Raw genomic sequence first — 16,298 nt, 5'->3', positions numbered from 1 at the left:
CCTGACTTTTTTCAAATACTGCTCCAATTTACCAAATTTAGTCATTCGACCTTTTGTTTGCAATTGATCTGTGAACGGGTGCAAACCAGATATTCTGGTTCCCCGACCTGACAATTCCGTTTCGTCTGATAGGGTCAGGGAACCAGACTACAAGAACAGTTTTTTGTGTGTGGTTTTTCCAGCATCTATGAACACAAAACTTTAAACAGGTCAGTGTAACAATACTTGCTATAAAATACTAACCCCAAATCCATCCATTTTTAAAAATGTTACCTACATGTACATGTAAATAACTTTCACAGAGCTCCTGGTACGAACTTTTTTAAGACATAAAAATGAAGCATCTTCATAACAGTAATAAAAAGAATGGACCTATGCAATTCCCTGTCAGCCTGTTTTTTTATAACTCAATCAATTTTTTTTTGGGGGGGGGGTTTACTTTACATGTTCGTATGTGGTTTGCTGATTGTGATGAATGAAAAGTTCACATAACGCATAGACGTGTACAGTTTGTTACATGTCTGCATTAAATCTATTAAGGGGTTTCATTTTTGTTTACTTCAAAGCTAAATCAAGTTTCTAACAGGACTACTCTTAACTCTTTTGGGGTTTTATTCTCTGCGGCTCGCCAAATTACCATTTGATCTCTGAAAAGTTCATACACAAAGCTTCACGTGAGGTCCAACCTTTTGTTAACGTGTATGGTACATAAACTTTGATGGTATCTGTTGAGATTCTTGCTCATGTACATGTACCAGTACGTGTAATGACTAATGTATTTTATAAACAAATCTAAACAATGGCATAATTGAAGGTGTACATGATGTACAAGTTTGCCCCATGTAAATCGTGGGACAGTTCCTTGCTCTACGGACAGATCAACAATGTAAGTTGGCTCTTTTGTACTCATGGGTTCCGGGGGTTCAATAATAGATGGACAATAAAAGGGAAAATAAAGCAGCTGATTTTATTGCCGTCAGTTATGTACATTTGTAGGTGTATGGCCTTGAGGTTCTTGTAAAAGTTGTATACTCAGTGTTGAGTGTGGGGGTGTGGTGACATTTTATGCTCATGTTTGTCCCCGTTCCAATGGTATTTCCCGTTTTGAATATTAACTGTAAGGGTGTCTGGAATGTAGAAAAATAAATTGTGGTACAATATAAAAAATGTAAATGTACATGTACATAGCCCTAACCTTCCCAACTCTTCTGCCGTCAAAATCCATCTCCCATTTAGTGAGATTCTGGTAGGCAAGCCATGAGGCCCCCCCCAAAAAAGTTCTGCTTCCGGTTTTGCTACCTACCCTAGCCACTACCCAATTTTTTTAATGGAAAAAAAGGGGGGAAAAACACCCAAAACCATCAATTTCTACCTTTTACCCTTGACTACATGCAGACGCCTCCATATGATCGTACACAAACAAAATTGGCAAAAAAAACAAATTCTCTACATGTGTGTGTACATACATTGTACCTACGGTACCCTACATGTACATGTATTTTCGAATCCATATAATCGGAAGCAGAACAATTTTTTGCTTTTGGCCCAAGTACCAAGTCCATCAAAATCCATCCATAGCTGTGGTGGATTTGTAGTTGATTTCGGCAGTTATGGTCCTGAAGCATTATGTAAAGCAGAGTCAGTGATCCTTGGTCTGTTCTCAGTAAAAGTCAGTAGGGAGTTGGGGTTAAATTATCAGGTTTCCAAGTAGGAAAGATAAATCAGTGCACTGTTCTTTTTAGTACCGGTAAGTACAATATTGTTACACACATACATGTAGCTCATGCAATGAGGGCTGTGCGGAATATTCCAGTATTTGAATATTCGATTGATTATTGAATATGTCTATCTTACAATTTGAATATTCGTAGGTGAAATGTACTGAAACAAAAAAGGGAAAAAAGACCTTTTTTATATAAAAATTGCGTTCTGAAAGCTTATGACATTCTGAAAGGTGTTGCCACAGCTAGACACTCACGTGCAAATGCAGCTGAGGTATGTGCTCAGCAATAAAAAATTAGAAGTAGATTATTAAATTAGAAGTAGATTATTGACAAGTAAAATTCATGAACAAAGTTCGCATTCTTTGTAATGATATACGTATACACTGTTGTTGAAATAAATTATGATGACACCTTCATGACATCTGGCATTTTTAACAGGAAATCAGATTACGAATAGTCTGCCTTCCGCTATAACAGAATATACATTCAATTGAATGGAAGGACGAAAACATTCAAAAATGTATTTACCCATACTTTTGCAATTTGTGTGTGTGTGTTTGACTGAGAAGATAAAAGCGTGCTGTATATTATATTTTTTTGCATTTTGAAGGATGATTTAGAAAGATAACTGTTAATTAGCTGTTTCTTATTTGATCACACAATCTTGGCACCTGCGACTCGCTGTGCTACGATTGTAAAGATTGAGAAATGAACCCAAGGCAAAAAAAAAGAAAAGTTCTGCTTCCGATTACATGACATTCAAAAATAGGGTAGGTAATGTACATGTATGTACACGTAGGTAGGGAATTTTGTTTTTTTGGCAATTTTTTTGTGTACGATCATATGGAGGCATCTGCGTGTAGTCAAGGGTAAAAGGTACATGTAGAAATTGATGGTTTTGGGTGTTTTTCTCATTTTTTACCCTAAAATAAATTAGGGTAGGGGCTGTCAGAAAAGGGTTGGAAGGAAAACCGGAAGCAGAACTATTATTTTTGTTGGCCTAACCTAAATGACAACTAGGGCACGACCTAGAATCAAATTTTTGTACCCCAAAATTAATTCACGTAATAATCACATAAAAAGCATAAAAATTTAAGTTTTCAAGGAATAGTTGTGTGACATGGAAATACAATTCTACTTTTTAACATTTTGTTCCAGATGAAAGTGTCCCTCAAAAAGTCTGTCCAGCTTTAGTTTATTTTTAAATTAGTTCATTAAAGTTTTACTGTACACAATTTAAACGTTGTAAGTTTTAAGCCCACGGACGTTTAAGAAGTTACTGTATGTAAGTTGTCTTCAGATCCGAGATAGCTGAACCCAAAACCAAACCCACAGAGCACTTTCCATTGTTGCTTTAAAAAAGAAAGAAAAATATTTGAAGTACCCCACGACACAATGCCGCCAAATTCCTAATCCCCTGGTGTTACAAGCGGGATATAAATACACGGGTATTCTTAGGACAAACTTGATATTTGACTGGCTGCTGAATAGTGTAATAATAGACACAGCATGGGTCAAAACTGTGACGGCACCAGTAGTATAGATTTCTTGGATTTTTGTTTTTCTGTTTTGTTCTCTCTCTTGATTGTGGCATAGGGCTTGTGTAACGGTCAGATTTTATAATATGGTCGGTCAAAAAAATCTGTGTGTTTTTCAACTTTTAATTGTGTGAGTGGTTGTTGAGAGGCCAAGTAAAAAAACCTGTTTCCCGCCCCTGCCGGCTTCCTTTTTCCCTCCGACCTTCTGCTTCTTCTTTTTTTTTTTTAACCCTTACCCGCTGAGGGTTCCTCAGGACTACCCTGCTAAATCCAACAGAGTCCAACGGTTACTTCCTGCTCAATCCAACAGAATCCATCAGAATCCAACTGTGCCTAATGTTTAGTTGTCTGCTGGATCCAACAGAGTCCAACTTGGAGATGTTTATCAGTACCCAACGGAATCCGACTCTGAATGTGTACCAGGGGTTTACTGCTCATGGTCCAACAGGCTCCAACGGGTTTTTGATATAGTTAGATCCTGTTGGATTCAGCAGGGTTAGGATCTGTAATATATTTTTCAAATTTTGTCTCTACCGGTATATTGTCTGTTAATTTGTCTCCAACAAAATTGTAGCTGTGGAGAAAGGGTGACGGCCCCTTCGGACACAATTTTGTATCGGCAAAAGGGTCGAGAAAATGGAAGAATCCATCTGTCATAGAAAATCCACCATCTTAATAATGTGGGGGAGGGGAGGGATGATGTGTCTCCTTCGTTAAAGTTTTCAAAAAGTCTGGATGAGAAACTGTTTTGTTTTTGCTGGGCCTTAGGAATTGAACTGAAGCCTTTAGGTTGGTCTAGAGTCCTGGCATCAAGTTTTGTTAGTTTGCGAAAACTTTATTTCGAAGATCTTTTAGTAGTTGTAATGCCTACAACTGTGATTATAATGACGACAAAATAACAGGGTACAACTGTGTCCATTAAAATATCTGACCACTCGTTATCATCTGCAGACCGATTTCATGGCCCAAAGTTGTCTAGTAGTATTAATGCATACATGTAATCTTTTTGCAACCTGTCTGAGACAAAATGTGGGGGAGTAATTGAAGTACATCAGTACATGTACATAGGCTTACACACCCACAGCACATATTTTGTATAGTATTGGACTTTTTTATGTGCACAGTCTATCAATTGACCCTTATGGTGAGAGTATTTTAAACAAGAACAGATGTCGAGTTCAAAGGCATTGAGAGCTGAACATGAATGTTTGATGGCTCTGAAATAAAAATGCAGAATGTACATGTGTATGAAACTGAAAACCTGTGAGAGCGTGGGGAAAGAAGTTTTATTGCTGACTTATTTGTTGGCACGAATGTACTTCATTTTTTATCTTTCAATTAAACTCATGAGGTTTAAAATACCCAGAGGTGTTGAGGTTGCCATGAGGTGTTTTCATGTTGAGGTTCTCTCCTGCAGTTGGAATTACAAAATGTTCATTTGAATGGGCGTTGCATCAAACAAAATTGCGCTGTAATCCGTTAAAAAAAAAGGGAATAAAATCCCCAGGTTTACAAGAAATGGATGAGCCCGATATTGTTCGAAACGATTTAGCATGGAAATGTATGGAAAGACCCATCTGTATCAAAAAAGTGCTAATTATGTAAATAATGGGAGGCATTCCTTTCAAAATTTTAGGAAGTTGAACAAAGCAGTTGACTGAAGCAGGGTTTGAACCTGGGACCTCCGGATTGCTGTTCCGGTACTCTACCAACTGAGCTATCCAGCCCTACATGTATGTTTGGTGGTTTTTCATTTTGTCAACGTCTTGGTTCAGATTTGAAAATTATAAAAATGTACATTTCGTAACATCGCTTCACGGTGGAAAATGCCTTCCGAGGTGGCACCCTTATAAAAAGTCAAAAAGCGAAATCGGAATCCAAAAGAGTGTAGCCAATGTTTACTTTAAGCAACTGCTCGATAAACAGTACTAGCCTTCTTTCCATTGTGATTCATTAACTCTGAATGAATTGAGTCCATTCTTGAAAAAAGCTACATGTATGCCATTGTCAAGCCTTGTTGAGCAAGAAGAAAACATTGTTTATATTTTGGAGAAATCTATAACAGGGCTGTTTACTTAATTTTGGAGGTCATGTACTTGGCCTGTATATAGGTGACATGTGTACATGCCGTAGGTGAGGGGAACTGCAAAAGGGAATATTTTAGGGGAAATTTGTTAGTCTTGTTCCCTGACCCCATTGTCCTTCGGACTTCTGAAATGGGGTTCTGTAACTAGCGGTGAATCTTCCATACATTACACAGAATTCCGTGTAATGTAAATGTATGTAAATTATATGCATGACGTCAATAGGTCGAATCCCGCCTTTTCAATTCAAACTCACAACGGTAATGTTTGCCCTCAACCAGCCTATTGCAAAATGGCAATAGCCTGGCCACGAATTGGGAATTTTCGAGGTACATGTAATGAGCTTTGATATTTTCCTGAATTCGTAAATATCAATAAAGAGAGGGATATTGCTGTTCAATATTTACAACTTATACATCCAGTAAAAATGATTGAAATTGAATGGGCGTTGTGGGTGACATGAGTATGGTTGCGATTATTTTGTGTTGAAATGCTGCTTGTTCTATGAGAATTACACGATTTCTCAGTTTTGTGACCTGAGCATTGCGTTACTTTCCTGCTTGATGCCGACGGTTCCGTCGCGGCGCAAGCAGATCGCAGGTCGACCTGAGGCCACCCTTACGCGTACTTGCACCAGTTCAGACCACTTGCTGGAGTGGAGTGTGTCAGTGGTTGTGGGTCAAAACCTTCACCTCTACATGTAAATGTAGTCAAACAAAAATAATGTTTGCGTACCAAATATCAGAGGGTGAAATACAGTGTATTTACTCAAAAGGGTTGGACATAAATAAACCAAGCAAAACCAATTTTGAACTGCCAAATGCACTTCAGATACATTTACATACTATGCACAAAAGTTGTTCTGACACACATGGGAAATAGATTTTTAAAAGCTGAACTTCGAAATTCACTCCAGCAGGGTTTGAACCTGCGGACTCGGGATTGCCAGTCTGGTACTCTACCAACTGAACTACATACAATTATGTATCCAGCCTACATGTTGGTGGTTCCCCATTTTGTCTTATTTCTTTGTTCAAGGGGCGCTAGTCAGAAGCCATAATACACGTTTGTACATGCATGACATGTATGCCATGTAGCAAGGGATCACTCCCAAAGTCACGATGCTAGCGACATGAACAATGCTGCAAACGGGGATCACTCAAAGAGGATACAGGTTTTCAATTGATTACAACTTTGTGAACTCTGGGACCAGCTTTACTAGGCTTGCCTAATCTTGTGTATTCGAGAGAAAAAAAATTCATTACTTAGAGTTAGAATCAGCTATCAGTAAAAATACAATGTTCTAGTTCTAGGCCAAAGTATAGGATCGTACCGGTACATGTACACTCTGTACACGTACAAGTACACACATCATTCATGTACTGTACACATTCAATGCTGAAATTTGGTCTGTGGTCTTTCCATAGAGCTACCACCAGTTTGGCATTCAGGCCCATGTATCACAATGGGGAAGCGTCATCATGTTACCAGCAGATGTCAAATAGGGTGGCCCCTTTCCTCCGTGGGTGTGCATGCAGAGTCAAATAACAGCTCAGTGGCTGGGAAAATGTGTGCATTATGCATGATGTGAACTCATGCACTGCTCTGTGCCATGGCAGGGTGCATTACAATAGTTGGGTTCAAATGGACATTGTTCATTATATGTACACGAAAAAAATGATGTTGTCTTTTATAGTGGTGCATGCATACATGTATTGTACATTGTACATGTACATTGTATCTTGTACAATGTACATGTATGTATTGTGTACCCCTGTACGTATGTATACAACTTGCAGTACAGGTATTGCTCTTGTTTTTACCATAGAGCAAGATACCGGTACATCCTGAGGACAGTAACAAAAAATAAGAGAGAATAACAGATTCTTTGTTGTCCTCGAATGCAAGTGTGTGTGCTTAGTCTATGGGAGAGTGTTGTATAGGACCAAAGGGAAAGACAACGCCTTGTCCTCAGATGTAATGGTAAAACAGGACTGCATGTACATGTAGTTCACTGGAATAAACACCAAAGGAAACTACATACATGTACATGAATTGTTTTGATTTGGTACATGTACATGTAGGTCACTTTATGTATGGGTAGTGATGCAAATTTTACATGCATACTGCGTAAAAACAAACATGTACAATGTACTGTAAGATGTAGTGTACATGTACATGTATGATGATATACTTGTAGAACAACATGTTCATGTACAGTTTACAGTATAGATGTACATGTACAGTATGTATTTATGTAAATAAAAATATTGCAATGCTTGGTATTGCCTCATATGCAGATTTTAGTTCCAAATAAAAAAGTTGTTGAGTTGTCAAGATTTTAACAAATGCAGGGATCATGTTTGTACTCATACAGCACCAGACTGGACGAAGTACCGTACAATTCAAATTCTTTTTTTTTATAAGACATAAAAACAATTGATGACCTTTAGGTGCAATTTGCATTTGCTACTGTAGTAACCATTGTATTATCTTGCCAGTATCTTGATATTACTGGCCTTGGCGTGGTGCATAACTCCCCCTGCCAGGCTGACCCACTTGCGACCTGTTGCCATGGCAACCAAGTAACAGCAATCTGGGCAGTTATATTGAGTTACACCACAGATTGGCTACATTGGTGACTCCACCTATGAAACAACACGGTGTGTATTGAAAAAAGATAAAAATATGCAAGGTCCAGCCGTGGTCCAGCTGATAGAAAACAACAACAACAAGGCAAGCGTATGAAGCTGGTCCTAGAGTGCACACAGTTCTGTGCAGCCGAGTTCATTTGTAAGAAAAGCAAGAAAAGGCGAACAAGAAATTTTGGTTCCATGAAAATAACTGAAATAGCTTGAATAAACATACACACCTCGCATATTCTCTGAATAAATGTAAACATTCCTGTTTTTTGTTTTATTTTCAGCAGTAAAAGTGTCAATGTGTCTTCCTGACTTTACGCTACCCTTTGAATTTCAGTATGTAAACTAACAGATGGTATTTTTTGTCATTTTTTTTTTATGTAGATGTACATATTCATACATGTACATGTACATGCCAAACATGTTAAAAAAGAGTTTTACTACTTCCATGCTCAAACGTACAGCGTACAGTTAAAGGGAATGTACAACATTTGCTTTTGCTTCAATTTTCAGAAACAAATGGATTTGGAGGATTAGTATGTTAAAGCAAATATTGATAAAATGACTTGTTTCACGTTTTGGACTTGTATATGCTGGAAAAACCAAGAAAATCATTCATTTTCTTGTAGTCTGGTTCCCTGACCCCACTTAAGATGAAACGGAGAATTTATAGACTTTGGGGGAATTGTAAGTTCAGAGAATCAGTCTAGCAGGCTTGTACCCCTTCACAGGTGTGTAATCAATTGCAAATAGTTTTGCAGTTTTTGCAGCAAAGAGTTTGCAAGCAGTTTTTGAAAAATGCCAGTTTTCTCCATCGCTGGTCGGCCGACCAGCGTTGGAAATATACAATTTTTCTTGAAAATGTTGGCACACCAGGAGCCACGATTTTACAGGATGCTTTTAGACTGTCATTCCCTAACAATCCAGTAAGGTATTTTGTGATAATTTGATCATTTCGTTTTGAGATGTTTGCAAATGTTGTGTCTCACCTTTAAATTTGATGGGGCACAATTGGTTCGACTAATAAAAGAATTTCATGATTGGTTCTATACCGGTATATATATGTTTTATTGCAACATACTGTACATGTACATGTTCAGTATGTACATGTAAATTTATAATTTCTGAAATTAAAGCAATGTTTATTTGTTTGATTGATTTTTACAGGGGAAAACTGCCACATGGCTTTCTCACCACAGGAATCACCAATTTATGTAAGTAATTCAATCTCTTTCAGGACTTCCTTCTGTGTCTGGTTGGTTGCACTGAGTTTTTTTTCAGATTTCTGTCCGACATGCAGTATTCATTCCACCAAGTACAATGTATTTCCGTCGAGCTCCAATAAGACGGCATATCTGAGCTTCAGTTGTAAAATCGAATTGAAAGTCTTCCGATGTTCAAAAACTCCATGTTAGATTTCCAACAAATAAAATTCGGACTCGAAAGAAAGCAACGAAAAAAAATGCTGAGCATTGACTTTTATTTGAGTTGCACTCATCATTACGCATTGGCCATCAATCAAACTGCCAAATAGTAATTGTTTCTGGCATGGCATAATCTAACATTTATATTTACAAATTTAATAAAAATGTGTTAATTAATTTGTGTCTCTTGCCTGTTTGCTACTGTTCCCAAGTCATTTTGTCTTTGAGAAAGCTCCTTTTTTTCTAATAAATAATGTTCCTAGGTGCCTTTAAATGTTACAATGTATGTATATATATGTACAATATTTTTTAGCAATCTACATTCGTATACTCGACAATTTAACTTAAACATTTGTGATATAGTGGTGTACATTGTATGTGTTTTCATTACTACCGGGTAATTTTCTATGGTGAATTCCCCAAGCCTAATCTCTGCAAATTCACTGTATGTTCAGCATCATTACGCTTCAGTTTCAATCAGCTGCATGATTTGTATGAGAACTTTTTCATTTATGAATGGAATTATCTGTGGGTAATTTTCTCTCGGCCGTACGGTCGGTTACAGTTAGGGGCACATTGAGGCGACTTCATGCAGACTAATGCCCATTACATTTTCCTCTTTTTGTATTTGTGCATTTTGGCAAGGTAAAATTGGTACGAGAATGTTAGTGTCAGGGCACTGAACTCCGGGGGGGGGGGGGGGATTAGTTGTAACACACATGCTCTGTCATGTTCAGTTGGGAATGATGCCTGTTAATGCATTTCATGCCTGCGTCATATCTCAGACGAAGATTACGCCAAATGTCGCGTCGGGTGTTTTCTGCAAAGGCCATCCGGGTGGAAAAGTTCACGTTGACCGTTTGCAATCTTGAATTGAGGTAGAGCTGCCTTGAAGCCTTTTAAAGAAGGTTAACTGAAATGTATCGAAGAAAGTACTGATGTCCAAAGCCTTTGCGTTCGTTCTTGCAGGGGTGGACAAATTTATTCTGCAGATGATGTCAGTCATAGAAAGAAAGTATTTATTATTGTCAGTGGACAGGAGCACAATGAATTTTTTTTTTCTGTCTCAGGTCTCAACAAATTTTTGAAGACAATTATTATTTTCATCATTGTTTTGGAACCTTTTGTAGCTTACATGTCTTTTTCCTAAAACTTTTAAGTTTAATTAGACAAAATAGCAGTTTCTTTTTTTCTTTAGTCGTGTTTTGTTTGTAATCTCAATGAGCCCCTCCCCACAACACTCCCTCCCCTGCCACGCACCCCCCCCCAAAAAAAATCCTCTTTATTCCTACAGAAATCTTTTTGTTTCGAACATCAATCGTTTTACTCCTCATGAATGTCATGAACCCCAGCAATAACATGTAGCACAAAGCAAACTTGCAGCTTGTTTCCTGTCCAGTTTATTTGGTCTTCTGTCATGGGAATTCCATTAAAATAAGCTGTACATGTATGAACATTGTGAGGTACCAGAGTACAACTTACAAAATTGAGAAAGACACTGTTAACCCCTCTAACATAAAATTTAGAATCCTCTAAAATGAAAAAAAAAACCACCCAAAATTACCAAAAATTACTAAGAAAATTACCAAAAAATAACAAATGAAAACACTATCCCTGGTTTTCACCCCTCCGTAACAAAATGCGTGTTTTATTCTTTTCATGTTTTTGTACAATTTGTTGTGGTTAATTTTAATTTACTGTATTTCATCATCCTGTTGTAATCGTCTTTCTTATCCCTTTCCCCTTCTCCTATGTTGCACTGTGACAAATGTGGGGGAGACTTATCGGGCAATTAAAATACCTTCCAAATAACATCCCGAAACCTTGAAACCTACCCGTTGGTTTATTTCTTGTGTTGAGGACAAGTGCACCAGCCCTCTGTCTCTCTCATGACAGGAACTTGAGAGAACGAGTTTTGTTTTGACGACTGCCACGTGGTTCACAGACAGTAGGCCTACTCGTCCTGATTTTCATGGCCGAAGCTTATCCAGATGGTTTGCGGTATCAGAGACATCCTCAGCGTGCCAAACATTCTCAGATTCCAAATTAAATAATATGTTGTAATGCACAATTGCACAGGAGAGTTTATAATCGATTCCCAATTTGTAATTGTCATCAATCTCAAAAGTATATTAACATTAAATATATAATTGTATATTATTTATGTTTATGTCAAGGATTCATAAGAGATCATTAAAGACCCTTCCCCCACGGGTGAAATTTTCAAACGTGATTTGATTTCCTGATCCACATAAACAACTTGATCTTGAAACTCAGTGCTTTAGTCAGTACATGGAAAACTGGGTACAGTGTATTCAATTTATTTTGAAAAGTTTGATTCATTTGTGGGACAAATTGTGGTGTTGGAAATTGATTTCAGGGTGTCAAAATGATAACCAAGACATTTCTGCGACAGAAACCCAAGATCAGAGAAATGTTGTTTGCATTTTATGCGTTGAGCTGGCCCCCAAAACCTCCATTCAAGACATTATTCCTATTCAGTCAGTCATTCACTCGGTGACTCAGTCAGTCGGTTGGTCAGTGACTCAGTCAATCACACTGTCACTCAGTCACTCACTCAGTGATTCATTCATTCACTCAGTGACTCAGTCATTTACTCAGTGACTCAATCAGTCGGTCGATCAGTGACTCAGTCATTCAGTCTGTCAATCCCTCAGTCTGTCACTCAGTCATTCAGTCTGCCACTCAGTGATTTAGTCTGTCAGTATGTCACTCACACAGTCAGTTACTCAGTCATTCAGTCTGTTACTCGGTCAGTCACTCTGTCACTCGGTCAGTCACTCTGCCACTCAGTTACTCAGTCAGTCAGTTGGTCAGGCTGCCACTCAGTCACTTAGTTACTCAGTCATTCAGTCTGTCACTCAGTCAATCACGCTGTCACTCAGTTATGCAGTCAGTCAGTTGGTTAGGCTGTTACTCAGTCGCGTAGTTACTCAGTCATTCAGCCTGTCACTCAGTCAATCACTCAGTTACTCAGTCAGTCAGTTGGTCAGGTTGCCACTCAGTCACTTAGTTACTCAGTCATTCAGTCTGTCACTCAGTCAATCAGTCTGTCACTCAGTCAATCACGCTGTCACTCAGTAATTCAGTCAGTCAGTCAGTTGGTCAGGCTGCCACTCAATCACGTAGTTACTCAGTCATTCAGTGTGTCACTCAGTCAATCACTCTGTCACTCAGTTACTCAGTCAGCCATTAGGTCAGGCTGTTACTCAATCACTCAAGTCGGGGAGTCACTCAGTCAGAACTCAGTAGGCCCTCCCTTCTGGCCCAGCCACAAATGGTACTTGTTAGTCCTAATTATATTTTCATTTCTCCTTTGCAGGGTGGCAGCCAGATTGGGGTTGTATTCTCCGAGACCAGTGACCTTCTTAGCGAAGATGCGGAGATCTTCTTGGTATTTGAGGGCAGCAAGTCAAGGCACGTCACCGTGGCACGCAGGCTGGATTATAACTCCTTCAAGGCTATCATTCCAGGTAAAAACAAAGCCTAAAAGCCAGTGGATTGAGTAAACCATTCTTTATAAAGTTTGGTTATACCCCCGTACGAGTAACATCTCACATGACTTACATGTAGTGATGTGACTTGTGTGACAGGAGTGGGATATTCCCAGATTTTTTTTAGATTTATAGATTTTAGAAAAGCCTAATTAAGAAATTTTCATCACTGTATTTTTTCTTGTTTGGTCAAAGGTTAATTCGAAAGAATTGGAACGGGCAGTTTTTGGGGGCACATTTTTAGAGAAATACATGAATGTAGATCTGAGTTGCTCTGGGGCTCTGCAAAATATATTTTCCGTGGATTTTTGTTTTCCCAAAATTACACCCCTGGTGTGAAAAAGATACAACTGCATGCAAATATCTGTAAAGTGAAAGCTGCATATGACACTGCAATATTGTGAGATTTGTGTCCCCCACTTTTGGAATCTCTTTGAAAAGAATTCAAATGTTGCCTTTATTCTAGTCATTTTTAGGATCGAAAATATCTAAGTTGTTAAAAGTTGTCACAAATGTTGTAAAATGGTACATTAACTTACCTTACCGACTCTATAAAAACCCGTCCCCCCATTTTGGGGGATTTTGGCAGATAAGCCATGTTATGTGTGCCAAGTCCATCAAAATCTACCAGCACCAGTGGTGGATTTTAATGGATTTGGTCCTGAAGCATTATATGAAGCTGAGTGACTGATGGATTTTGATGGACATGGTCTTCTAAGTCCCGTAGTACATGTAAAACTAAGTAGGGAGTTAGGGCTAATAAAAATAAGTGCGAGTGCACAATAAGCTCTGGCATGAAAGTCTGGCATGAAATCTATCAAAATTATCCCTGCCGGAACTTAAAAATGCGACGCCCCAATATGCAATGCCAATGCAACATATGGAACACCATACTCTAGATTTATACCTAGATTTATAGCGATTTGTGATACATTGTAAATACCATGATGTGACAATAAAATTACTCCACATGTTTTGCCTCCAATACAAACTTTTCATAAACATCTTTCCGAATAGTTACAAACAATTTTTGTTCAAGTATTTAATTTATTTTGTTTGCTTTTGTTTAAAATTTGGTACATGTAGTTATATTTTTATGGGAAACTTAGCCTGAGGCTTATTTTGGTCAATTTTCCGGGGACAGATGGACCGACCACCAAGTAACATGTAGAAGCTCATGCCAGAGCTTAAAATCAGCTTGAAAATCAGGTTAACAAATGAATTTTCCACACAGAAAATTTATAAAAGTGCGACTTTTTTTAAGGTTTATTTCAAGTGACAACTATAAAGTGAGCTTCCAGTTTAATCTCAAAACAAAACTGTATATTAAAGCATCTGAAAGCAGTTGAAATGCATCACAAATTATTTCATGATATATGCTGAGAGCTTTTACATGAATAGAGTGATTTGCATTTGAAACAGTCGAATGTTTTTATAGTCGTCTGGAAAGCAGGAAGTAGGATTGGTTTCGCTGACCCAACTTGACTTTATATTTAGAGGAACCAAAAGCATTTCCAAAGCTATCTTTTCAATTTTTTTATTCGTAATGAAATAAGTCTTTTGTCATTGTATATTGTACTGTTCTGATAACTGACAGAATTTAAAAAAAAACTGTGTTAAATATTTTAATGCACCAGTAGTGAACCTCACAAAAATTGACCATTTTACCGGTAGTGTCAGAAATGTTTTAGACAGAGTAATTACAATTCGCCAAAGCCTTATGTGAGTGATAAACAATGTGTATGTATCCTACTTGATCATGCCAACAACTGGGGATCTATCGACCAATCCCCCAGCCCCCTCCCTCCCCCGCCCCTGGTCCCAACTGGTCCTCCACACCTTAACCTCTTTAAATGAGCACCTGGAATCTTGAATTATTTGCACAGAAATTCTTATTATAAGATGGTATTTTTTTTGCGTCGGGGTGATATAAATCAAATTAGGTTTTGCCCTTCACCGACGTTTAAACACAGTATACTCAGTGTGAAAGATGGAAAAAATCACTCGGGTGGGACTCGAACCCACGACCTCCTGCCTTCTAGTGCAGATGTCTTACCACTCGACCACCAAGCTAACGGGATCGGTTGGCTGGTTCGAATCTGATGTACATAGCAGCGGGTACCGCATAAACTATTATAAGATGGAATTATTATTATTTTTTTTTTAGAAGGCAGGAGGTCGTGGGTTGGAGTCCCACCCGAGTGATTTTTTCCATCTTTCACTCGGGAGGTAACACACTGAGTATACAGTGTTTAAACGTCGGTGAAGGGCAAAACCTAATTTAACAGAAATTCTTGTTCTGCCACACAACAAATTGTAGTCCATAGTATGCAATTAAAAAAATGCCATGTAAATGTACAATGTACATGTACCAGTATGGTAGAAATATTTTTGAGTGGCAGTCATAATGCGTGCTTGAAGTCACTTGTGTAAACAGAATAGAAGCATACTCCCTATGCAAATAAACAGACATATGTACATGTATGTCAACAAAGAGGAACTAAATTTATTTCATTTTCGTCAAGTGGTTGGTTTTTTTTGAGTCCCAGAATTTAAAATGAAAGTAAAAATGAAACAGAAGAAATATTAACCCACATTAGAGTGCAAGGGAACCTGTGTCTTTGTACATGTACATGTATGTATCTGTCAGTACAGCAGATAAGTGATGGGATTGTGCCTTTTATGATACAAGTTATTGAATTAAGCTCGTAGTCAGAGTACAAATGTATGTCCTAAAAAAGATATTTGGCTATAGGGCCATCGCACATTTGTCCTTTAAAAAAAATATAGGTAGAATAACAAGCAATGGCAGCCATTTTGAAAATTTGAAAATTGCTTGTTATTCTACCCATACTTATTCAAAGGACAAATCTGTGATGGCTGTGCAGTATACAGTCAAATATCTAAGAATTGCAAGTCCTACTGAGTGCATTCTATGATAATTGCTATGGACTCCGTGTGCGAACAGTGGATGGCGCTTTTTGACAATTTTTGAGGGGTATCTGTCCACGAAGTCCATAGAATAGGTTCATATTATAAATATTCTGTCTTTTTCGTGGTTCAGGACATGACTGTTTTGAGACGGTCCGTCTCTCCTGCTACACCTCCCAAGACGGAGCGGTGGACCTCCTGGCAGAGGGCGCCCTATCTTACATCGAGAACTCCACGTACTACCTGGCCCACTTCCTGGCCTCCAGCGTCTACGACCCGATGGCCCTGGCCAACCCCTCGTCCATCAAGTCAGAACGCTTTGACCTGTGGCAGGAGGACATGTCCACGCTGGACGAGCGGTTGACGGCGGCTTTTGAGCACCTGGACCTGTCGGCCGGTTGGCGGTTGGTCGAAGACAACTCCAGATTGGACCAAGGTTA

The 16,298-nt window shown here is 38.5% G+C and overlaps 1 protein-coding gene and 1 non-coding gene across 10 annotated transcripts in view; one reads left to right on the top strand and one right to left on the bottom strand.

Annotated features, from left to right (window-relative positions):
* The window catches only part of LOC119746309 (A-kinase anchor protein 13-like), a 135,106-nt gene that overhangs the window by 7,825 nt on the left and 110,983 nt on the right, over positions 1 to 16,298 (top strand). For all 9 annotated transcript variants that reach the window (XM_038223181.1, XM_038223184.1, XM_038223182.1 and 6 more), the window contains 3 exons: positions 9,156 to 9,202; positions 12,756 to 12,906; positions 15,992 to 16,294. In XM_038223181.1, coding sequence (XP_038079109.1) covers positions 9,156 to 9,202; positions 12,756 to 12,906; positions 15,992 to 16,294 — 501 coding nt within the window. The remainder of the gene's footprint in view (positions 1 to 9,155; positions 9,203 to 12,755; positions 12,907 to 15,991; positions 16,295 to 16,298) is intronic.
* Positions 4,917 to 4,989, bottom strand: Trnaa-agc. The gene has a single exon. It is a non-coding gene; the product is annotated as a tRNA-Ala (tRNA).

Source organism: Patiria miniata, unplaced genomic scaffold (genome assembly GCF_015706575.1).
Source record: "Patiria miniata isolate m_02_andy unplaced genomic scaffold, ASM1570657v1 HiC_scaffold_7, whole genome shotgun sequence".
Classification (NCBI taxonomy): domain Eukaryota; kingdom Metazoa; phylum Echinodermata; class Asteroidea; order Valvatida; family Asterinidae; genus Patiria; species Patiria miniata.
This window is presented reverse-complemented; position numbering and strand designations above follow the sequence as displayed.